General features: G+C 38.3%; 3 protein-coding genes and 1 long non-coding RNA gene across 13 annotated transcripts; 3 read left to right on the plus strand and 1 right to left on the minus strand.

The window, feature by feature from the left end:
• Nucleotides 1–432: 432 nt before the first annotated feature.
• Nucleotides 433–12,809, minus strand: LOC111249690 (uncharacterized). 2 transcript variants are annotated; one of them, XM_022803902.2, is made up of 10 exons: nt 12,680–12,809; nt 11,724–11,907; nt 11,298–11,442; nt 11,106–11,196; nt 4,097–4,257; nt 3,362–3,487; nt 2,464–2,652; nt 2,149–2,294; nt 1,542–1,713; nt 433–1,146 (listed from the first exon to the last, which is right to left on the minus strand). In XM_022803902.2, exons 2-10 carry the CDS (start codon nt 11,846–11,848, stop codon nt 814–816), a joined length of 1,488 nt encoding a protein of 495 aa, XP_022659637.1. In that variant the 5' UTR covers nt 11,849–11,907; nt 12,680–12,809; the 3' UTR covers nt 433–813. The 2 variants fall into 2 exon arrangements, with proteins under 2 accessions (XP_022659637.1, XP_086843743.1); XM_086987617.1 differs by having other exon boundaries at nt 12,705–12,790.
• LOC111249693 (uncharacterized) lies at nt 6,715–10,399 on the plus strand. Of its 5 annotated transcripts, none has more exons than XM_022803914.2 (4): nt 6,715–6,952; nt 8,245–8,392; nt 9,397–9,621; nt 9,982–10,399. In XM_022803914.2, exons 2-4 carry the CDS (start codon nt 8,264–8,266, stop codon nt 10,054–10,056), a joined length of 429 nt encoding a protein of 142 aa, XP_022659649.1. In that variant the 5' UTR covers nt 6,715–6,952; nt 8,245–8,263; the 3' UTR covers nt 10,057–10,399. The 5 variants fall into 5 exon arrangements, with proteins under 5 accessions (XP_022659649.1, XP_022659646.1, XP_022659647.1 ...); XM_022803911.2 differs by having other exon boundaries at nt 6,718–6,952; nt 8,260–8,392; nt 9,145–9,621; XM_022803912.2 differs by having other exon boundaries at nt 6,718–6,936; nt 9,145–9,621.
• LOC111249691 (biogenesis of lysosome-related organelles complex 1 subunit 4-like) lies at nt 12,444–14,879 on the plus strand. 5 transcript variants are annotated; one of them, XM_022803905.2, is made up of 4 exons: nt 12,444–12,462; nt 13,547–13,789; nt 14,034–14,162; nt 14,540–14,879. In XM_022803905.2, the coding sequence occupies exons 2-4, from the start codon at nt 13,553–13,555 to the stop codon at nt 14,762–14,764; spliced, it is 591 nt and encodes a 196-aa protein (XP_022659640.2). In that variant the 5' UTR covers nt 12,444–12,462; nt 13,547–13,552; the 3' UTR covers nt 14,765–14,879. The 5 variants fall into 5 exon arrangements, with proteins under 5 accessions (XP_022659640.2, XP_022659643.1, XP_022659642.1 ...); XM_022803908.2 differs by lacking the exon at nt 12,444–12,462 and adding an exon at nt 12,888–13,014; XM_022803907.2 differs by lacking the exon at nt 12,444–12,462 and adding an exon at nt 13,022–13,137.
• Nucleotides 14,880–18,821: 3,942 nt separating this feature from the next.
• Nucleotides 18,822–20,007, plus strand: LOC147756070 (uncharacterized). Its single transcript, XR_015326807.1, has 2 exons — nt 18,822–19,457; nt 19,751–20,007. It is a non-coding gene; the product is annotated as an uncharacterized LOC147756070 (long non-coding RNA).
• Nucleotides 20,008–25,670: the final 5,663 nt, after the last annotated feature.

Genomic DNA, 25,670 nt, shown 5'->3' on the forward strand with positions numbered 1-25,670 from the left:
CCCAAAACACGAAAGTCGATTGCACACTAGTCGAAAATGTCAACCTTCTGCTTTCAGCATGCTGAAATTAGCGGTTAGTTTACGGACTATAGGTATTATTTTAACTAATAATTTTCCAGGTAACCATGAGGGGAACTCTCGTCAAAGGATTAAGCGTCTTTAAGTTTAAAACACTAACTCGCTATCACTACAACATCGTGGGATGACACACGAAACATTGTATCCCGTCGAAAGCAGTACTTTCATGCGAACTTCCAATAGCTGGTGCTTTCTGAATCGCAGTACACAACTATTCTAATACTACTTAGGAAATAATAGACTGTCAGCTAAGACATATAGGTGTTGTCAAAATGGAATAAATGCTTCCAAAGCTGGAAGCTCTCGTAGACAAAAACTTCTCATTAACGCTGTAGTTAGGGAAGAAAGCAGGTGTCTAAAAAATGGCTTGTTTTTTTTTATTACGACGTGCACTATAAAATCCAAACTAACATCACCAAAAACTAACGGCTGGCGAAGGTATCAGCGTTTTAGGCGGACGTAGCCGTGGAAAAACGTACATGCAATAGATGTCTAAGTCTATCTCAGCATATTCAATCAACGCCGTTTCTCTTCTATCTGGATACAACAGACTGTTGTTCTCTACGCTTCCCGTTGAGACTGACGGGAACCAACGACAAAACTGTTAAAACACTCCTTCATCGTTTTGGTCTCTATAAAATTGTCCGCTTGGACTTTGTTCGCCTGTTTTTTAACCAGTTTTTTGATCGGCTACTTCTGTCACAATATATTCAACGATTCGATTCCACATTTTTTTTAACGAGGTATTGGTGTTGAAGTAAAGATGTCTTTAATACTTCGGCGTCGCCTCTGTCCCAAATCATCTTTCTTGAGATGTGCTATCCGTGGGGTACTTTCAAAGCGCTCTAACGGTACAATGCCTGACAAATCACTGCAGGACGTGAGATTGTCTCTTGAGCGGAGATTCGACATGTTAAGCTTACGGCGTCGTAGAGTGCCCTTCGGCGGATTCATCAGACCATCAATTTCATAAGATGCAACCCCTTTTTCAGTGGGAGCTTTACCGTCTTTTTGTAGATCTGGAATCTGCGTCAACTGATAAAGGCTAATCAGGTCGTCAGCCGCAGGCTGAAATGAAATACAAGATATTTATGCCTTTAAAGTATTGTAAGGATATTTACATCTAATCCCTTTTTTAATTAAAAATTAATGCTTTTCAAGACAGATCGGCTGTTTTTCAAGCAACGTTTTTGGGACATTATCATTTTTATTATCAATTAAGATATTAACATAAAGCTTCGAAGTTTTTGACCGGACCTAAGAAAGACTTCTAAAGCGTCATAATTGCTTAGGGAAAACCCAGTTTTTAAAAAAATGTCAAACAAAAACATATATATTTTTCTTTTGCCGCACGGACTGCTCGTGTGTGCCAATTTATCCAGCATTTTTTTAGAGTAAACCATCAAGACCTAATAAATGATATACCCATTTTTTCCAATGCATTCTATAAGCATAATACATACTGGATATATCGCGTAAGTGATAGCCTCTGGTTCGTCTCTTGCTTCCAGCCAGTCTGCTGCTTTCTCCGGCCTGATATTTTTTGCAAAAACTGCCTCCTTCTCCTGAATGAGGTCGTCTACGCGCGACAATGTGTTATCTGCTCGTTTCAAAAAGCTTCGTTGCTGCTCGATCCTGAAAAATACGCGAGCAATAATGTCATTAGGAGCTCGTCGAGCCAGGTAAATGTAGTGATTGTAGGCTGTAGTAAGATATATGAATGCAAAAGGAATCATCCTAAAAGAGAACGTTAGAAATGGTTGATTTAATTTAGACTATAATAATAATATTAGATCACATAGGTATAGCCAATAACAGTGGCGGCTAGGCCTCTAGAATAAGTAAGGGGCATATAATCGATTTATTGAGGAATTGATGATTTTAAAAAAGATCATTATTCTTAATACAAATGATGCGTGTGAAAAATAGAACGACCGTTTATTATTCGTTTTCGCATGTCATATAGACCCGTGTTTCTATTTTTAGTTTGACATCAGATGTTAATCTTTCCATTACGGAACGAACACCAGAGGAATATGTATATACAATATATATTCTTAAGTAACTTACAACTCTTGAATAGTGGAACCGGCCGTCATCTTGCCCAGAACATCATCGTACAGCGGTTTAAAGGCTATAATCATGGTATTGAGTAAGCGAAGATACAGGACGAGATCCACTTGGCCTGAAGTCATTTGCGTCTCGAGCTCAATTACCTGGAGCGCGGATTTTCGGACACATATGGCTTTAATGATCGGAAGTGCCAATTTGGCAGAAAAGATTGATCGAAATAGATGAATTTTGTAAAATATTTATTAACAAATGATAATATTCAAAGGTATAACACAGTCATTACTACTACCATTTCTTTTACGTTTTCCTTACCATTGGCTGGAGTTCAGGACAAGCGGCAATCAGTCCTTTATTAGGAAGTTCGATCAATTGGTGGACATCCACAGTCTGATCACCATCGGCTACCAAATGAAGAAGCCGCGCCAAACGAGAGGATGTATCTATCAGCTGGTTAACTGATGCTGAAAATCTCTCTAAGTTACGCTGGTCCGAATCTAGCACCTGAATAAGCAGGGGCACGTATGAATACGAGCAGAGAAACAACCAGAGTTAAGCAAAACAGATATTGTATACACTTACAGCCATACAACTCACTAGGTGTTACAGCGCTCAATCGATAACCTAATGGACAGTATCTAATCCGGCACGCCTTAGAAATGGTGTCCTTGTGGTCTATGGACAATAAGCCAATAAACTTTTTTTCTATGCAATGGCAATTCAGCAGTATCGACTGCAAAGCGTCCCACTTCGAGAGTCTTCATCAATGAAAAGACATCAATGCAATCAAACATTTCTCCCATTAAATTCTTCCATCTATCCATGTGATCGTCACATCCCGTCCTACCAGTCATCGGTTTGTAGACACGTTTCACTAGTCCAAAAAGCGCAAGGACACCATCGCTATCTCAAACCCGTCCTGTAACTTTACCATCCCCACATCTTGTCAGACCGATCAGACCGCAGAAATACTTCTGTAAACTATCCGAAAGACCCTGTGCCTGATGTGCATCCGCAGATGCGAATTAGTTATTTTAGTGGTTCTCAATGACAACAAGTTTATAAGCGCTGCTTCCGTTCGCTAGTCGTGCTATATTAGTACATTTAAAATGATAACATATCACATTCACGCTGACAAGACAAGCAAACATCATCTGGCTATATATTTTTTCTATATCCAACAGAGCAATCTTCATCACATATTCGTTACTACCTTTTCTTGTTGTTGTGCACGACGAAGTTCTTCACGACTTCGTTCCACGGCTTCCTCATTGCGCTTCAGTTCCTCCGCTAATGACTCGATCTGAGATTGCATCTGCGTGCGACAATCCGTGGCTAGCTGAAAGTGACGGAGTTTAATTTCAACAGATAAATTCACTGGTTAATCCTCGTATTGCCAACGGCTTTTTTCTTGTGTACTGTTGATGGTTGCTTGTACACTCCTAATTTCTATTAATGGCAAATACTCTCTATGCTAAATCGTCAACCCAACAGTAAGCGAGAGCATTGGCCCCAGAAACAAAATCGTACGCGACTAACATTCTACAACTTCTACGCAAGTGTTACGCAGCCTTGAACAATGTCATTTGTATATACCTCAAGAATACTTTTTTCATTTGCCAATCTCTATTTTTACCACTTATCGTAGCAAAACACTAGCATATTATCATGTTTAATGCTATAGCTATAGTTACGTATCTCTGGTTTTTCGTTTAATAAAAATCTGTCTAGTTTTAGTACATATGCGCAGTGCGTATTCCCATATTTGGTTAACAACTTTTCTTATTGAAAATTCCATTTTGCGTGGATAATAATTTTATCTACACAAATTGATTGCATCAGACATTAGTCTTCTTTGGCTAACCATGCGGACAAAGTTCAATAAATCACCATCAAAGGGAATAGGTTGAACGCACAGAGACTTTTCAAACGACATTGATGTACCCACTTGTTCATTAGCTGCAAGTTGGGTCTGGTAAAATTCTGTTCCGGTGCGAAGCGCCTCGATCGACTCGCCCATCGGAGCTAGCACGAGTCCGAGAGACGAGGCATTACGTCTTAACACAGCTTCGATCACACACAATAGAACATGAAGGAACGTGCTGCGTCCTGTAGTAAAATGGAAACCATAATTAAAAAATAATAAAACATTTTAACGTTATTTAAGATAAATATCGATGTAATCCCAAACTCACGACCTGACTTCATTGTTTGTGTAATCTCTTTCCTCTTAATTTTGTCATCTAACCTTGTTGTACATGACCTTTAATCAGAACCACGATCACTTGTACACCTTTCACTAACACTTATCCTTTTACTACGAACATAGATTTTTGGATATATCTTGCCTTCTCGCTTTTTATTTTTATATGTACGTATATTGTTCTCTAAATAAGCATTTGAAGAATAATCTGCCTATTTCGGATGTCAACCTGGCGTCAGCGCTGCAAGGCTCTGTTCTGCATTACAAAAAAAACCGCGAAGTGAGTATAAGTTCAATTATCATTTAACTTCTCCGGTAACACTAATTTTAGTAATATTTCATGGCATATAGGGTAAATGCATAGCAGTCTTTTTCGCGGTCGTTTTTCCTAAAGGAACAAGCATACAGGAATGTCACCAACGATATTTATGTATTCCAAACTGCTACTCTGTGGAACAAATGTGGAAATGGCAAAAATTGAATTATCCGCATTAGTCATTGTTGCTACCAATCAATTAAATCAATTTTGAATGGAAACTACCTACAGAATACCTTTTGAAGACTGAGATAATCATTTTGTGGTCTTTTCGTTTAATAATTATTCAAGAAAGAATGATTACTATTCATTCACAGTTGACGATAGCTAAGAAACGCGGTAGCTCAAGCGATTATCAAGATCGTGTTATTCGAGTGTAACCAATTATAAAAATACATTTTTAATCACCTTTAATTGTACTAACTCACGATATAATAGAAATTCGTTGGGTCTTAGAGTAGCCTTAATGATTGCCTATATAGAGATTACGTAACTAAATCGGCTTAAAACTGCCAACTTAAGAGAGTTTTCTAAATCAGCTATTTTATCTCCCTGCTGGAAAATATCTGTCCATCGGGAATTTTTAACAACGTTCCGATCTACCGCTTACTCTCGCTTATAGACAATGCCTCACGATTCGGGAGAACAAATTCGTGAAAGTATCGTAATTTTACGATAAATTAAATTTATAGATTGTCTACAGATATGGAGGTATGGTAAACCATGCATAGATGACACTGAACGGCTCAAGTCATCATCAATGTTATTCCTAGAGCCTAGCATCATAACCAGGCCAAAATACAATTTCCAATCACACCAGACGTGCTTAAGAGAGTATATACGCAATGTTGTTATGCAATAGTCTGTCTGATAGATGTAAGTAGTTTTCTCTAGAATCTAAAAATCTAAAAATGAGTAAAAAGCTTACGAAACGACGATAGCTTTTCAATTGATATTTATTATAAATATTATACTGCTCAATACCATATGACGCATATACATTCCATTGTTACAACGGCCGATCGGATTTCAAATAAACATGGTCCGATGGAAGTCGACATGACCACTCAATGCACGAAACCAAACATAGCAATTTTTCCGATTCATCGAGATCTATCAATTGACAACAAAACCCAACTCTTCTATAGAAAATGTCGTATTAGGTTTTTACCCCCTTTATATATATATATATATATATATATATATATATATATATAAAATTTATTGTCTTATTAAATTGTTCGCCGTGCTCGAATCGAAAAACTCGTCCTAAAAATGATCAAAAATTCAATTATTTTTAGCACATTACTGTATGGACAATATAAGAATCGAAGCAACCGACTGCCTCAAGTTCAAATTATAAGGTTTTCCTTATAAAGAGCCATTTAAAAATCTAATTCCATTTATTGTCTAGCGGTAATCCATTACGGTACTGCGAAGCAGGCCTCGCAGCTGTCAGTCTGTAGCTGATGTTTGCATGATGACCGATCTCTTTCTAGATTTATCCTGTGTGACCCATTTTCAACAACTAGCTAACGTTAGTTACTGTCTCGTCGGCGTGTCCAGACAGTCCGGCCAAGATCTGACGCAGCCTGCATACGCTTGTCTTCATAAATAATGAGAAAAAAATTCTCGTTATTTATGATCTTACAAAGCGGGCTCGACTTGAAAAAAAAAACAGTAGCTTTATTTACATTATAAAAACGTTTGTATTATGCTTAGTAGGCTCGTTTTGTATGCGGATTCTCTTAAGAAGACATGTAGTAGCAACTGGGGCAGGTATCTAAGTAAATTAAGTGTTTCAAATTTCACGGTGTCCTATTACGATGTGTACATTACCCTGCCAGCACAAAATGAGACGTGTCCATTTTTGGTTTCAAAATGAAAACATATTTCGTTTTTTGAACCTTAGTGGGCAATGTTGCTGTCTCCACGTAAGGTTACTTTAACATCGACTCAGATCGAATCTCCGCAGCAAGTGGAACCGCACCCTCTCCTAGTGAGTCATTGTTTTTTTTTTTTGCCGCTGGAATCGAGCAGACGATGCTCTGATCATTGTGGAGATTTTTTTATATAAAGACGTGCGCAGCTTCGACCGGTCCAAAAATAAGGATCTGTATACGTTTGAACAACGTTACAGTACTTTTAGCTCTTTGCATACAAAAGCTACTCAGATACAGAAGCGCACCAAAGGCACATAGTTCAGCACGAATTACCTCTTTCAATTGTGTGAAGTTTCATGAGTGTTCACAAGCTATCATGATGAACGGTACAGTGGTTTAAATGTTAGTCATCTCTGTTTAACGGATTTTTGTTTTATTTTATTATATTAATTATTACAATTACTAAACCGTACAGACAGTCATTTATGATTATACATGACGTCAGAAAGAGAACCAAACACATTTTGCCCACGACAAGTTAACATTCGTTTTAGCCTATTTGGATAACGACAGCATGAAAGTATGAATTTAGCATTCATCTAATAATAATTGTTGCATATCAAGATTGGTTCGTGTGATAGACAGTGATTTGTTTTTAGTTAGTTTTGTGCAGCAAGAATTTAAACTATATGCGTAAACGAAACCGCAGCTGCAAATGATTAGAAACAGAGTTTTTCGCGACAAAGAACTTCCTTTGTTAAATTCAAATATACATTGTAGTCATTTTAGACTATTCGTCGGAATTACTTCCAAGCAGCAGTACGTCATCGATAGGCGATGTAGTAAGAATGATGTTTTAAAAGCTAGAAACACTGCAAAAGCTACCGAAAAGCTGTTTTGTGGAATACTTGTTTTGCTTATTAAAAATATTATCAACTATAGGTAAGTAATCTGAAAACGGGACAGTTTTATGGTTCACACGGTCGAAGTTTACTTTCCACCAAAGCTGTCGGATATAGAGGTATAACCATTCGGTTTATTCTAGATTCCTGATGCAATGCATTAGGTAAAGCTTACGCATTAGTCTGGCTGGTTTAGGACTTGCAGCTGCTCTCGTTTTTGAATTTCGATACCCGTGAGGAAACGAAATGATATCTCAACATTAATCCCCGTTCCGTCTTAGCGGAATATAAAGACAACGTCCGTGTTAGTGTAACACTCTCACGACGGCCCGAGAAGGCAAAAGGTCATCCCTCAGCTTTTGCAAAAACATTTGCCTTTAAGCCTCTTACTTTTAAACCTTTACTTTGCGGCAAAAACCAGTCTACTTATATACTTGTCAAAACCACTACATTAACCATTCTCGGCTCGTAACCTTTTTAGGTAAAGATTATAACAACCTAAAGCCTAATTCGGTTTTCTCACCCACGAAATTATAAATTTCGTCCGTGTGCGCAACATTACACACATATATATATATATATATATATATATATATATATATATATATATATATATATCTATAATGTAAATATTGATGTCAAACAAAAGTGAAACCTTAGCGTCAGAAGCCCGTAGGTTGGTTCTTTTTTATCAATTAGTCTGTTCAAAATTCGATATAATTACACTCTATATTTTAATAAATCAATCTGCAGTCCAACTTTTCAGTTAGTAATAATAATATTAATTTACAGTAATTTCCCTTAAAGCACGATGGCCGATGCGGGTGCTCAACGGAGCTGCTGTATCAAAAATCAGTGGCGATTGCGAAACGCCGAAAAAACACTGGAGACTCTCGAAGATATCTATCAGAAATCGGAAGGAGAAATCCGAGAATTACAGGTAAGGGGATTTGCTATTAACACAACCAACTATTTTGCACCAATTAGCTGAGACCTGACTCGCTGACCAATTGAGAACTCGCTTTTTTGTGATAGTCTTCTCGCTGATATTCGCAAGTAACAGATGAACGCATTGGCATAGTGCTCTAACATAGAAGTACATTTTCACCATTATTTTTATACCAGTATAAAAAATGTAGTAATTATTGTATTGTATACAATATATATAAATATTGTAAGTGTAGTAAAACGCTGCAAACATATCGAAAACAATCGCCTTTGTCTTTGTTCTGAATAGGTCAGTTTTCAATTACCGAACTGGTTTTGTTTTGTTAAAAATACGTGTCAACCAGTCTGCTTCTCAATAGTACTTCGCATTATCACATCTTATACATAACAGTTAAATAATAAAAGGGCCCAGAAGCTGCGTGATTTGTAAACGCATTATTCCTTGTATAATACCTTTCGTTTAAGGAATAACTACGATGTAGTGCGCGTACTAGCGACAGAGATTTCATATGCAGTGTCACAATGATTTATAATGAGATTGTGCTATACTGCGAAACAGTCTTGGACAACAGATTAATACTTGGCATAAGTTTAGTCGATATCAATGAGAGCACTTAATGAATATACACGACTTGAAAAATTCTACGCCTTTATGCTGCAGTTCTATCTACTGCTTTTGAGATCCGGGTATTTAACGAAACTAAATGATGGATTTCTTGTTTGGTCTGCATTATACTATTTTAGCAAGAGGAGCAAGCTCTGCAGGCATTGTGTAGTCAAAGCAATACTATCTCGACTCCTACAGAGGGTTCAGTAGTTGGGTCACACTTGACACACCAGCTACAGAGCGCAAATGATCAACAAAGTACCGTTCCTTTAAAGCCTTTTGTTCACTTGAATCAACAACTAGAGCCGGCTCAACAAGATCTGTTAGGTTTTCAAGTGCAGTCAACTACTTCATTGCCGCATACGCCACAAACAGATCTCTCTTCCCAGACGCTCCAGGCACTTACCAACGATCAACAAGCCACCGACGACGACAACGATCCGGATCAAAGGGCCACTTACTGGATGGACCAATATTATGACCTCGATTACGATTCGTCAGAGGAGAAAAATAAGACGAGTCTGGCAGTATCGGATACACAAAAGAAACGAAACATCTACACATCGTTCAATCATAGCGGCTTTCTAAAAACTGATGAAGAAATCAACAAAATGGTAACTTGCTTATACCAATGTGTTCAGCCTTCTATTCCTTTGAGGTCTGCAATTGCTTTATATTCCGGTTTTCATAACTTTCTGTAATCTCTAACATTTCTCAGGAGAGCGCGTGTGCTTTTTTTTTTTATTGCCGATGTATGCTTTTTGTTGCTTACATCAGCAGTATTCGTAGACTTAACAATTACCAGACAGCTTCGTAGCAGGAAAGACGTGCGAAGTCATATGAAGGTTTATAAATTATAAAGTGAACGATGAGCTCAGCAAAATTAATCCGTATTTGCGCTAGCATCTGTTTGTTGAATTGTTTCTTATAAAGACAAATATAATCTAGTTTTATGCCTATTTCGATGATTTCAGGTAATGTTTCCAGAAACAGATATTAGAAGAAAAATAAAATTGTATTCTTCGGACAGCGAAGACAATTCCGAGTAGGATATATGTTGTTTCAACAAACAGTTATTCAGAAACGAATCATTTCGATCTCCCGCAACAAATGCGAGCAGGGGAAGCTGCTAAAAGTGAAGGAAAATGTATCTTCGTTAGTAACCCTGAAATGCTTCAAAAAGAAGCAAAAAGTTGATCGTTTTATTGACAAATATATAAGTAATGTATTACCTATATATAATATATAATATATATATATATATATATGTATATCATGCTTTTATGGCAATAATATGTATATTATTGCCATAAAAGCATGATATAGTAAATAGGAAGTTTTGTTCAAATAAAGGAAAAATAAAATGCTTCGTGTTGAATATTGAAAATTGAATGCTTCGTGTATTAAGCATTGAAATAAAATCTACATTAGTTATTGTTAATGTTTAACGATTTCAAACAACAAAAAAGTCGGTGCACTTGCAGATATCACCGGTCTGTGGTTGCCCATATTATTTTAATGTTATTCCGCACGATAGCGGTTTTTTCGTACTATGCATAACGTTGTAAATTATAAATAAAAACCAATTTAACATTGGTAAGGCGCTTTAGCTTCATTCAGACGCTTACCGCTTCGCAGACTTAACATAATTAGGGTACATTTGACTTACGTTTCTTGTTATAATCTGTCGAAGTCGAGGTGAACCTCACAAATTTATTTAGTGACATGCTCAGTTTCGTTCAGCTAACTCAATGAAGCTAAAATTAAACATTAGACACACCCTGCCCGTGTGATGTTAGGCCAATTCCGTTAGCTACGAAGTACGTTTTTGAAAGCTGATACAGGCCGAAGTTAAATTTTCGAGCGTAGCCTCATTTGATTAATGGATTGACTTGAACAAATAAGGTGTACAGTAGCCCTTATGAAATGTCTCCGCGTATTACCAGTCGTTTGGCCGCGTTTTAATAACTCTTCGACAAATATAACAGGCTCGCATTATATCAAAAAATTGGTGATCTACATTAGGTCGGAGCCACTCTAGCAGCACGAATTAATCATAAAGTATTTTCATGCTATCAAAAAAAAAAATAATGCGTACCCGGTGTTGTGAATAGCGCCATCTTTATCGGCGGGACATCCCATCCCAACTCACCGGTCTTTGCCAAATCTTGCAAATAGTTGCACAACACCTAAAAAAAATCATTACATTAGTCACCACAATACGCCAACATTCATAGGTACCCTAATATTTAGGCATCGCTTAGACTTAACTGTCTGCTGTCATACTTACTTTTCGAAATTCTGCTTCCTTGCGCTTATCATCAACTCTAAGAACAAATTTGAATCGTTCTCGGTATTCTTTTCGATCAAGCAGAGGCAGAAGGAATTGGAAGACGAACACGAATGCCTCGTTATTGGGTATGATGAATAATCGCCTAGACCATACGTAACATGACACATCGGACAAAACGGGCATCGGATAAAACGAAACGCGACAAAGCTCACGACGAATTTTCGTCGTGTATGTTATTGACAAGATTCGATATTGATTAAATGAAAGGCAAGGTTGTATACATATATATATATATATATATTGACGATACATTCGTGAAGGTACAAACAGGTATTTAGGCCACATCTGGTCTTTATAAAATAGCAGCGACGGAAATGTATAAAATGATTAGTATGCGCCATAACAATGCTTATATACACTCACTCGTTAAATTCATGTTGGGTTGTCGTATAGCCAAGGTCAGTAAGAAGCATGTAGGCCATTTTGGCCATCTCTTCCACATTGGCTACATCAGTGAAGCCATTTTTGGGCTCACTTTTAGATGCCATATTGAAGTCAGCCTGAAGGACCAGACAGCTGCTATCTCGGCCACCCGAGATCTAGTCGCCTAAAACAAAACAAACATATGACGATAACGCTTGTCGATTGCTGTTATTGCGCGTAAAGGTATAACTCCAAAAACTACTTTTGTCAATGGAAGTTAATGGTCATTATACTTCTTTAAGGTGATTCAGACGCACCATAATTGGATTACATGCAGTTCTGCCAAAACGTTCATGAGTGGCATTGTTGATGATAGAAAGGGATGAACTAAACAAGTGGGATTTACGCTTATTAAAGATAGGTGACAATAAGGTTAAACAGTTTAGGTAGTCTAAAATATAGCCACGTGGCAGTATCTGAGCCAGCTGAAAGGTAGTGATTGAATACCAAGTTCAAAAAAGCCCAAGGATACGGGGTTCAGTGGAACGAATACCTCAGCAGCAAAGTGTGATTTGCGTAATGCATATATATATATATATATATAGCTTTGTTTATTTTATACCACTGCGCAACAGTATAAATATACCTCATGTGTGTCACGATTCAGTTTTTACTCATTTCAACAGTTCGTAAGCCACGGAAAAGTCCGATTGTGAAAAGCATTTTAGTTATAATCAAGGTAAGCTTGTGCAAAATTGAAATTATGCTATTATTAATTTAACATCACCGCGTTTAGAACGTTCAATCCTGCAACTCTTTTGCATTTTTACTTGATACATTTAGGTAAATTATTATATATTTTAGTTGAATCATGCACACTTAGAGTTATAGCGAAAAATGCTTTGTCTAACAAACGAATGCTTTGAACGAATGAGCAGAGAAATGTTTTGTCTTACCACAGTACACTTCGTGCTAGGCTACCTTGTCAAAGGAAGGTTTGCAAAGGAGGTTCTATAAACACAACAGAAAATATGGTTAAGCTAAACACAATTTGAATGGAAATAAATTTCCGCCACTGAGTGACTAAAGCGTAGCCATAGAAGCTTCGCTTGCGCATACTCGTTTGTACTATGTATTCTATATAGATAGCAATATAATTAGCTTAGAGCTATTCCTCATCAAGATTAAAAATCACAGCAATATTTAATTACACAAGGTTTGCGTAATGGTATAGGAACGCAGAAATGAACTTTCTTCTGGTCACCCGTTCCATAATTCTATAAGTGGCGAAGTAAGTTGTCAAAACAATTTCAACACAAAGATAACATCAGTTGAAACAAGCAGGGTTAAGCAGTGCTAATGGAAGAGTTCTCCGATTTAAACAGTTGCTTGGCCAGAGTTTAAGTGACACGATGTTAGCGAACAAAACGGTTTAATTTCATAGTAACTTCACATGGTTGTTTACATGTGTGTAGCATCACCTCAATAGAATAAACATTTGGTCGTTAATTTTCATTTAAACATAACATAACATCTCGCTATGTTCGGTGCTAACCTAAATGAAGTAGGGCCTATATTTCAGATACAACCTAGTCAGATTAACTATCTCTTGTTTGTATTCATAAAGATCACGCCATCAGTTTTTGAAAATGCGTCTTTACTCTCAAGGCCGTTATATAAGGCGGGTTAGAAGTCACTGGGTTAAAGTTTTACTGATCTTTGTTCATTTCAAGTGTGATCTGTTCGCGTACGGGTCATGATATATATGATTCGCGTATATTATAGAATATATTGGTAAATCTTCTTTTTAAAATAAAATTTAGGTGAAGATGGCGGTCGATCAATCGGATATCGTGGAGAGTTTGGCAAAAACGACCGCTGCATCTGTGGTTTCATTAACTCTCGCAGATCTCAACGAGTCCAAAGCTCAGCTGGATGAGCGTTGTGATTTCCTGCTGACAAAACTGGACGCGTTCAATCAATTACTCAAAGCCGTCTCGGAACGAGCCGAATTTCTTCAAATGAACCTTCCAAAACTTATTGCAGCTCGGCAGCGCTTGAAGCAGGTAAGTTGACCACATGCCTTTTTAGCATTCCGCAATGACGATACAATTTTTTGAGTTAAGAACAAAAATAATGTTTTCATATGTAATTAGAGGCGAGTGGACGAAAGAGTGCATTATATGAAAATGCATTTGACCTGTATAAAATCCGCTATAAGTAAATTGTCATTGCATATGATTAACGAATATAGTTATACAGCGCGTATTGTTCATTAATTTGGGCTTTTTTTAATGTTGACGGAAACAGGTATATTCCCAAGTTGACCAGCTGGAGGCGCTCGTTTGTGATGTACGAAGTTCGCTGGCAGCTATGGAAAGCAAAGTCGAGCAGGCTGAGAGCCTGTTTATAACTTCGTACCAGCAGAAAATCTTCAAAGTACGTTAAAAGTTACATGTATACGTATATTTTGTGAGAGAGAACTGTTCGGCACGAGTACACCCGTATCGGGCAGATCGCTTGTGCCGTTCCGCAGGAATCCGTTGCTTCGTTTACGATTCCAAACGATCTGCTGCCCTGGGCATAACTATCGTCGCTGGTGTAGTATTCGTCTGTGGATAGCCTAGCCATCTTTCTGTGCCCTGCTCTTGAAACTTTTTAAACCTAATAAATTTATTCACAGTTATGATGGTTAATCCGTGCCAAATGTTTGTGCCCGTTATTACTCCTGTAGCATCGGATTTTAAGTAGCTATATATATTGCACACTTAATCTAGCAATGGGCGCCGCTTAAGTTAACCAAATCTTCGCCGCAGGTGTTCCAGAGCGCGCTAGGCTCGGCGAATCCTTCCAGTTCATCAGGCGGTCAGTATCGCCGCCAGGTGCGGTTTGAACCACCTGAACTATTTCGCGTAAATGACTATTTTCCGTCCGCATCTGACGACGGTTCCCATATTACTGTTGCTGAAATAGAAGAGGCGAATAAGGATTCGAAAAGCCTTCCCGAGTCGCAAGGTGCGAAAAATGACAGCACACAATGATGATAGGACCGTTATGATGAAGATGGTACATACCTGGTGGTTTCATCAAGTTAGAGTTCTTATTACAAAAGAATAAATAGAATGTAAATATAAATAAAGACGTTGTAATTGATAATGTGTTGCATTTAGTCGGATAACTGTTGGCTTTACAGTTAGATAATAAAGCCTCTGATTGAATTTCTAGATTGACTAAACAGATTACAGGCACCCTTTTGCAGGCCTATTTTGCGATCTGCTAGTACTAATAATAACCATAACAGTATTATTATTACTATTTGAATAGTTTTTTTTTATAAATTAAGCATAGCTAGTGAGTCTTATTCTGTTCATTCACTGAAATGTTTATTGGTTTCGCCTTTTTCTCTGTTTCACGAAAAGTGAATCGCTAAAATTCGACATCCTGTCTTGGTACTACCTTTTCCTGATATCGTTTTGCAGATATGTCCACTTGCACGCATCAGACAAGAGAACTTTGTTTGCAAGATGCGTATAGGTTCACTTAAGACTTAGTATTATGATAAGTGATTCGATAGATATTTTATACGTGTGCATTAATTGATCGTTTTACTTAATTTTGGAAGATTTACCTGTTGTAATGTTTGTTGTCGTGTTTACGTACAGCTAGAAAAGGGATAGATTACTGGTTATTAGGGAAACTAGTCGAGGCCTTTTAAAATTGATATACACGTGAGTGATAAATTCAGTTTGCATAGGTCACCTAATAAAAGAAAACAATCAAGGAGCATTTCGGTGCTGAAAAAAACTATGTTTGCCAAATCGGTATTTAAGCTAATCTATATCACCTAACGTAACAATGTTATTGGCTTCTTTTAGCTGGTTTAGCAAATGCGAAATGCCGTTCGCTTGCTGAGTCGATCATTGTATACCGAACATTAGAGTGTGAACTGTAATTTGTGTTTTGACACAGTTATCGCCGGGAGCTTATTGAAGAACCCTAGTTTCGTTTTCATAAGGGTTTGGTCGAATGGGTATCGATAAAGGTATCACAATCACTAATAGATGCAAGCAGATCTCTTTTTTTATTTATGATTATTATGATTATGATTATTATTATTATTATTATTATAAAAGCTAAGCGAGGTCGGTTCTTAAATTCTAATTTTTTTCTTTTAGAAACCCAGCGCTTCATGGTCTACGAGCGGGCCCATATTCTGCCTATTCTATTTATACTAATTGGCAGTTGATATGTGACACTCTTTCTCACCCTCAAAACATGATTTCCAATGTAGCATTGGAAACTTGTTGGCTACTGATGTATTCCGTCTGCGTATCTTTGGCAGGTTGCATTAAAAGCTCGTTGCCGAACCTGGAAGACAAGGTGTATTGGCATTTTTTTATTTCAAACGCAAATAAGAAGGCTAGAGATGGTATCACTTCCGGTGAGCTTAGGCACCACGACAGCCCTCATTCTACAGATGCATATGACTGTTTAGTAATAAGGAAAGAAGCTAATCTCTTTACGGATTGTAGCCCCGCCTAAAGCCATTTGGACGAACCCGGCGACTAAATGGAGACCGTAGCTGAATAGATCAGTTGAATTTTATCTGCATATGCGCTCGTTTACAAGGCCGGCTATTATGAATCTCATTCGGTACATGTCTAATCTGCTAATCACACACGCAATCCTGCTGAAGTTCTATTCATCCTATGTAATTGACAGTTGCCAGCTGTAGTGAGTTGACCATAAAGAATGTATACGATCGTCCAATGACCTGCCCCGAACAAAAAAAGGATAGGCAGATACCTTCTTCTGCAGACAAAAAAGGCGCACGTTAATTCAACTGAAGCAAAAAAAATTCTGCAGAAAGATTCGTGCCTCTATGATGTTACATAAGGGCGTATGATATAACAGGATTTATCCACCAAATTGTCTGCATGTGTGTCTCTACTTCCAGGCACAGAGCGTAAGGCAGGGAAACGACCGAGAAAAGGAGAAAGGTAATAATAGTATAATAGAGAATTAAGAGCTTCAGACCGCTTTGAGGCATTTTGACACGAGCAGTTTCATTTCTAAGTCGCGTACACTACCGTAAATTTTGCAAAAATAGGAAGTCAGATGTACCACAGCGGCGAAACCTGCCTGAGTTCTGAGTAAAATGCTTGTTCAGCTGGAAAAAATCATTCAGGAGTGAGAAAGATACTGACCGTTAGTGAGTAAAACCGGGAGATGGAGTTGATACGCTTAAGCGTGACTCCTATACGAATTCTTTATGAGCATTCAAAGTTTACCGCTCTCTTTGAATGAAGCCCTCCAGAGCATAACGGTTTATTCCGTCCAATGACATCATATTTTCGTCTAGTCAATTGGAATAGCTTTGGATGTAGCGCCATTACGAAAACAAGCATATATAGGCCTGAGCATTTTTAAGCTGTTGTCCACATTTTTTTGGCTCTGTACGAAGACGTTTATTCTGCGCTCTTATTAAGACACATGCAGCAAAGCATATTCTACGGGCAATCTTACACCAGCAATTTGACAACAACCCAGTAAGGCGCCGCAGGTTCAACCGTGCCATTGTCCGAGTGGCGTTCAACTTCAAATGCCTATCTCCACTGAAAAATATAGCCATTTTTACGTAGCGGGAAGCTGCACACACAACTGCACAGTGAGCAAGCAGCTTAGCGGAGTTGAGATATATGTTTATGGTATTGTTATAGACAATGTTTGTTTTAGATGATCTAATATGCATCGTCAAAATATCAACCAGTATAGTTGTCGGTGTTGTCGGTGTTATGCTGTATTGTTGGCAGTGCTGCTGTTCGGAGGCAGGTGTGTCCGGTCACGCCGCATCTGCTGCCCATCTAAACAAGAAAAATAGTTGATACTGCCCATGGCGGGCGTCAGGGGAGCTAGTGGAGACGAGTGAGGAAAGTCATGACAATAAATATTTTCTGGCTCAACTGGATTTTTAGTGTTTTTGGTGGCATCCTTCCCCTCTCTTGTTTTACCGCTAGTTGCTTGGTGGACGAACGAGCCAGTCAGACAGCGTGTAGCGTCTTGTCGGCGCGGATATTCCCACAAGGGACGAAAAGTCGTCCGTTGACTACACGTGCGCCACGACCAATACATCGTTATAAGCTTCGCCCATGACCGTAAAAATAAGCATAAACATGGATGTGTTCCCATCATCATTTCGAGTTATTATTATTGTTTTTATCATCTATTTACTCTAGAAAGTATGTAGGTTGAGGTGCTGGCGACTTTCTTGCGGTTTTTGTTTAGCGGTCGCCATCACCGTCAGCCTAGAGCCACTTGTTCACCCTGGCGCAGTTATGTTGACGGTATGACGGTTTAACCTTTTCGTATGGAGACACATGACAAGAATGGCTACTCAAAATGTATAAGCGAAGCGCACATCACTATTGAACTACATGACATTGAGCTACATGAGAGATAGAAAGAGGAAGGAGAGATCTGTAATGTAGACTGTGCTATAGAATCGTTAAATGCTCGAGCACAAATAGCATAATTATGAAATGAATTTTATTTCGTAGTTTATGCGAAATTATCAGTAGGTTATGTGATTTAGTTGAATAACGACAGTTTGTAGAAGGCCATGTTATCATTGTAAAATAACAAAAAGCCTTTTCATCTTTAATTGAACGTTCTCTAGAATAACATTTATGTCCTAGTTCAAATGTGCGTTGTAACGAAGCTTGGTGCAAACCGGAACTATTATTGCTATTTGTAGTAATAATGGTAGCTTCTTTTACAGTTTAATGATTTTGAGCTACACCCGGACCCTCAATGTCTGTCCTTTTTTCCTTTTAGACAGGATCTAGCCTATAAATAAAAAAAGCTGCTTCGGTCGCAACGGCATCGTACATACGGCCACGACCATCTGACAATAATCAGCTACATTTATATATATGTGCATGTGTTGGGTAGTGGCTGCAGATTCAGGGATGGGCTAGACTAGGGTGAAGAGGAACTTATTCGTTGTTGAACGGAAAGGCTGCAATCGCTCCGAGGAGGGACCGAGCAGTAATTTGACAGTGGCCGCCACGTGACGTCAACGATTTCTTCATGGTAAAAGCCAACTAGCCCTATGAGGATAATGTGCCGCTAGCCAACCGAAGCTTTCATGGGCACACAATTGCCCTCACATGCGAAAAGTGTGGGAGTATGAATGCTGACAGAACGGTCACACGCCATACGACAAATAAGAGGCTGAGTTCTGTTTATCCCAGCGAAACTGTTCGGTTTGGTAAAGGGATGGTCTTACAGTCGCTTCTGCTGTTATGACTGACATTGAAACATACCATCGTACTAGTGCATGCTTGTGAATACTAGTAAACCAATTTGTGCATAGGCTTCAAATACTATTCTATTAATTAAGGAAGGTGCTTTTTCTGTGTCTAAGTAGTGGAAGATTTTTTATATCTGCCACTTATGAGACTGACAATAGAAAGGCAATTGATTGTTGTGCATAAACGACGGGGCTTTTCATAATTCTTATGTTTTAAAGCTTAAAGCTTCCTGGATATTAGATTTAATAGAGACTTCTCGAAGTGCATGATAAAACTGAGCAGTGAAGGTACAATTACTCAGGTGCTCGGACAGTTTTTGCTGCTTCTTTAACTACTGTTGACTTGACCATCGGCATTATTGTGAACTCGATAGATCAAAACTCATTATACAGAGGACTAATTGTTTTGAGCTTTACGTGAGGTACTGCCAATAAGCATTGTTTCAGACTGCTGACTCCCAGCATGAGACAAAACGTCTTTACCCCTAGCACTTTACGTATTTGTAAGTTTAGTAAGCAAACCTGTAACCACCAAATCATTACAGAAACAACAGTTTGCTACCTGCAAGTACCTATATTAGCTTTGGGTTTGAATCTATCCATCGTCTATAATTTCTTGCGCAACTATTTATAATGGGCGACTAGTCACTAATAGCGTGTAAGAGCACACAAGTAATTCGTTCACTCTGCATACAATTATCCTCAAAAAATATAGGTGATTCACTTTGAGAAGATGTGATAGATACCGTAAGGATCGCAAGGAAAGGATTGTTGACTTTATTCACGAGAATTTCAAGGACAAGCTGCCCTTCAAGATTAATCGAAGTTCAACGTGTAAACTTGCTCCGCTAGAGTTCTCTCGCATCGGAGCATACGTGCAAGGGAGTTTTGTCATAAACCCAAAAACCAATATGCTGAATCAGCGCTAAGAATAGCACTAAATAAATATTTCATCGCTAGCCTCGTTTGATACCAACCCGTTTCATTTTTCTATTTGTTGCATTTTTCCTTTAAGTTATCGCAGTATTTTACTTGTTCATTAGATAGTAGCCTGTGTTTACAGAACTCTTTTTTACTAGTACTTGATAAAAGTAATAATCATAACATAATAATAAAAGCGTCTGACGGATATAAGTAAATCTGCGTTTACGTCTAGCTGAACTTAGCTGGATCAAGCATTTCGTCAGTTTAGACGGAAAGAAATCATATAATCTGGTAAGAGAAATTCAAACTTCAGCAAATCATGCCCTAGTGAGCAGCAATGTCTGGTGTTTATATAGTGCTGTTATATTGTTAGTACGATGGCGCGAAAAATGTCAATATAGAACATGTCACCTCTAGTATAGAAACGCTATTCAATAAATGTCTCGATTCAAGAAGCAGCAAATAGTAGATTCACAAGGAATAGAATCATCTAATAAATTACAGAGGATAAAGATGGCACATGTTCATTCGTATAGAGTAACCTACAGAAAAAACTTATACATAGGCAGTAACGTTATGACCGTTGTTTCTTTTCCACGTTTAATTAATATTGAGTGGACAAAAAATAATTTTTGAACCAAAAATATTGTCATATGCTATAGGAAATATGAAGATGTGGTATAAATACTAAAGAAAATATAAGCAAGAAAGTTCAGGAAAATTCGTCTATATGGTCTAAAGTTAGTTGAATAAGTTTAGTTCCGAAATAACGTTCCAGAAATTTGGAACTACCCCAAAAATTTGTAAGACAATCAATTCGTGAGTTCGGCATTAGCAAACTAAATGTCCATCGCATTTTTAGACGTAAACGTAGAAATAAACAACTATATTTCTACACTGGTGCATACTGTCAATGGAATTAGTCCAGATCGAAGAAAACAATTTTACTCACGGTACTTAGAAAAATGTGAACGGAATGTGCACTTTGTAGGAACGATTGTTTGAAGGCATGAAACCACATTTAAATTAAATGGTGTAATTAATCCAAGGTGCAATTTAGACTTTAAGGACGAACACTGCAAAATTATGGGGAGTTCTAGTATGGCGCGGAATTTCAAACAAAAGATTAGCTAAATATTTTTTTCTGACAGTATTTCACCACATTGATTTTACTATGCATTCGGGAGGACCTAGATGAGGATCGCGAATTTCTACGACGAAGCACCTGCCCATAGTCTTAAAGAGAATTCTCCAAACGGATAGTTGAAAAGAAAGGTCTGATGAAACACCTTGCCTGTACCTTAGGCGCTACAAAACCAACGACACTGGAAGATTTGAAAGCCACCATTGGGCAGGAAGATGCCACAGCGTCAAGTGAAGTATTTTTTGCTCAATAGCTCACCATTATCAGCAATATATCAACCAGAAGGGTAATAGTTCTAAACATCTGCGGTAAGGAACAGTTATACAATCGATGTAAATGCTTTTGAAAATTGAATATTAGTTATATGAGAATAGAAACTAAAACTGTAAGAATTCAAATTGTGTATTCATATTTTAGGATACCCTGTATACACACATATGTTTGTACACATTTTTTATTCTTGTGTGCTGGAAAGTATGTAATTTCCATTTGCTTTTAATTTTCCCTTTCTTTTTAACTCTGTGCCGTTTCTTTGCTCTTACATATGATTCAAAAGTGGTCTCTCTCTTTTCTCTATTAGTTTGTTATTAAGCTTATTAGCAGTAAATGAGATTTTATATCGGATTGAGACTTCAAATACGAAAGCACCAGGCGAAAGCATTTATTCCGTTTTGCTACTTGCCCGGATCAAAAAGCTGTTGAAGCATTCCAGGATAGTTGCGCCGTTTAGAGCGAAAACTCGACAGCTAAGAAAATTGCTTAAACATTTTTGGAAATTCAAAGATGGGATAGAAAATGTACCCCCTCCCCCCTCCCTGTTCGGCCATACGAGGTCTATGATGACCTTGGATGGCCATAAAGATGAGCTACAAGCACTAGACTATTGTTAGACATCCTGAAATAATGCCTAACGGTTTAAGTACCGAATATAATACATAAAAGAGGTTTTAGGCATCTTAAATGCATAAGATTGTATCAGAAATCAGAAGCCTGGGCTCGCCACAGGCTTTTCCACAGCATACACGTAACCACGGCTTTTTATTGACTCTATGTTTGGATTTCAATTGGTCAACACGCAGCCGCAGCAGCAAGTTCTTATACGAAATTCTTATGGGTAACGAGCAATGTTTGCTTTAATTAATTACCAAGTACCGAAAAAATATAAAGGTGGCCGCATAAATAAGCCCAAGCTCAGGTAAACACGTGATCTGCGTTTGCTAGGATTTAATATTAGATATAAATTGATTTATAAAATTACCTTTTTTACTCATTTAAAAAAATACTATATAAAATTTAGGAGGTACCTGAAAAAGACAAAGCGGTCAACCGGGACCTTCAGATAGCACAGCTGTATCAATTAGACGAGATTATTGAATACAACAATAAGACAACTTAAAGTCATACTTCTCTACGAAAATACTAGGCTAGACATCTTAAGGGTAATTTCAGCTGCACAGAAGGGCTTGGGTCGTAAATGTTTTACACTCGCTATATATAAATATATGTGTATGTCTAGACCCTGTGGTTATAAATGCCTACTTCCTCTGATAAGTGTCAAATAAAATACGAAACAGTATTTTTAACAGTATAGAAAGTTCCAAAAATTGAGTCAGTGAGAACATTAGATCTGAACATTTCCAACAGGAAGGAATAAATGAATTGGCTGGGGAATGAGAGAAGGCTACAGAGACTGAGGGCGGATTAATTTATTGTTAAAATCCGACTAAAATGTTGCGTCATCCGATAGGTAAAAAATCGGAATTACTTATGTTTTAACCAAGTGTATATATATATATATATATATGTGTGTGGGAGCTAAACAGGTTTGGCTTAACGACGGATTACAGTGCTAGACTTTCTCAGTGCTGCAATTCGTTGATTTTTAAGATATCAAAGGTAAAGGACGTATCAACAATTCCGATAAGAGACAGTTTTATGCACATTTAGTACAGAGCGGCACTCGGTAAAGCAATGGACTTAAAAAATAAGTTTCTAAATGTGCTTCGTTAAAACTTCGGTAAATTCAGTAACGTAAAACGGTGACCGCTATTGGCTTACTTATTATTTTTCCATGTTAAACTCTCTTATATAATTTATAAATTTAAAAATAAATAAATAAATCACTAATATTCATTCCCAAATAGTTTCTGCTTTGTTATTCCTGTAGCAGTAAAATGGCTGAATGACTCACCTGAGTTGTCTCCTAGCGTCGATTGCTTTTTCTTATAACCGAACCCTTTAAATATATATATGTATGACAATTGTTGCCTCTGCTATTGTCACCCAAACGCCAGTATGTTTGTCGTAAGTTTTTCTTCGGACCAGATCCTCATGTGGTTTATATTGCGCACATTCCACTCTATTCTGGGTTAGGTTTGCTGTGTGGAAATAGTTGTTTTTTTTGAACAAACATACAATGTAGACCTATTGGGAACATGGTGCGTCCGATGGCAAAAGATCATTGTATAATGAATGAATGTGATCCGGTTGTCCAAGGCTCACAGCCATTGTGTCAACAATGACGTGTTCAAGTCAGCTATTTTTAAGAGATTCTCTCCATAAATTAGTCAATTGCAGTTGCCTATAGTAAGGCAGATAGGAATCGTTTTCGGATTATTTATTTTATTCAACACCTATGTACGATTGTAACATAATCGTCCATTTTTTAGAGTGGTCTGGTAGAGAATCGTTCAAATTTTTTTTTATTATAATCTATGCTTAGCAAATTACCTCGATGTAGCTCGAACCGGCGAAACATACAGTAACAATAAGGATTTTGTTAGAACGTTAATAAGTTGACATTTTAGATCCTATGTATTTTGTTCTGTCAACCTCGAACTACCTGCTACTGTTTGTGTCGAAATCGAAATCAAATGTTTAGACTTAGAAGTGTACAGCTGGGATACATTGTCTAGTGACTGCCCAGCATTATTTAACAGTTAGTCCAATATAGACCCACCGCTTCGACTAGTTCGCGCAGGCTTACTAACGAAGCACAACGCGGCAACTAATCGCGATAGCAAGCAAGTCCGCAACAGCGAAGAAGTAACCTATTGTGGAACCATCCTGCCTTGTCGTTAGAACCCGAGTAATACCAGCAAAATTCAATTGCAGCTACTGTTTCTCCATGTACTCTATCTGGCAGATTACCCTAATAGCGTTCTCGACGTGATCGCCAGTCGCGGCTAATTGAACAAACATTGCCCTACAACCCTTTAACCATGACACTGTACCTGCGCACGTCGATGTAACTGATTCGCATGTCTCAGCTACCGTCGTGATGGGGTCGTAAGATTACTTAGCTACGTAACTTAACCTAACAAACGACCATGACAATGTCATGTCCGTATTTGTGTTACGAAGAACACAACGGGATCTAGGTCGACGGTTGGACCATTGTCTATTATTGGTCAGCATCACATACGGGGTGAAACAATGGATGTGTGCTACATTGGCAGCACAACCGTATGGGACACGCGTACGGTGACACATATGCGAGGCTTAACGTCTCACGGACGTCGAAAAAATACACCTCAACAAGCCGACAGAGTTTATATGAAGTAGAATTGTCTGTTTTAACTCTTAGATTTTGCCCTCATCATCTGCCATCCATAGCATACTACCGGCTAGGTTAGGAGCCTCTGCGTTCGGGTCTTTCCATAACATGTAGTAGGCTCAGGACGTGGACTTCCGTAAGGAGAGCTTTCTAAAAGGTATTTGCTAGCGTAGCAGAATTATCGGCAACTTAGCTGTGGCCAACGCGCGAAAGGCTAGCCCTAGTTGCCTAACCCCGCTATAACGCCTTGCTAATGTAGCCCACAGACCGCCTGAACATGCTAAAACATCGGTACCTGACAGCGGTAGCGCTCTTCTCTACGTACGTGTACACAGAGAAAACGACAAAGTGTTAAAGAAAACATAACAACACAGTAAATAAGTGGACTGCCTAGAGCTCGATTGTGCTCCTTTAGTGTCGAAGTGGCAGCGGCGATGGCGGCGTTGAGCGAATCGCCACATCTGGTTATTGTTATTCATTTGTAGTCGAAGGTAGACTAAGCCTTTCACATTTTGTTCATGTTTGGCTGTCTACGTATCTATCTCAGAACAAATGTTTCGCCTATGCCCAGAACGGAGCTGGTACCTATCCGGTCCACTGTTTGAGGAGAGGCTCACGCCACTTCGTCGCCACGTAGCCCCGCTGCCTGTTTCTGCAACGGAGCACCACAGTCAAGTCAACGTCGCCTAACTGCGTAGGCGAGAACAAACCTCGCCGACGAAACAGCCAGCCCAGACCAACAGTGGCCGAAGGCGACATCGATATCGTCACCAATAGGCGTTGTAATCGTTTTCTGTATACGCTCCTAAAACGTAATGACGGCAAGTGTTCATATTAACGACGGGCAATCATCATGGCCATATTGTGCCGAGTCCGATTGACCTAAAGCGAATCGACTAAGCACGGAAGTACTGCAATTGCTGGTCTTACAATGCACGAGCCTCTAAAGGAACCGTACCGAAACAACAGCTAAGATATCGAGGGGAAGAACGTAAACTACAAAAAGAAGAG

The sequence above is a fragment of the Varroa destructor genome, unplaced genomic scaffold (assembly GCF_002443255.2).
Source record: "Varroa destructor unplaced genomic scaffold, Vdes_3.0 BEIS01000004.1, whole genome shotgun sequence".
Taxonomy (NCBI): Eukaryota; Metazoa; Arthropoda; class Arachnida; order Mesostigmata; family Varroidae; genus Varroa; species Varroa destructor.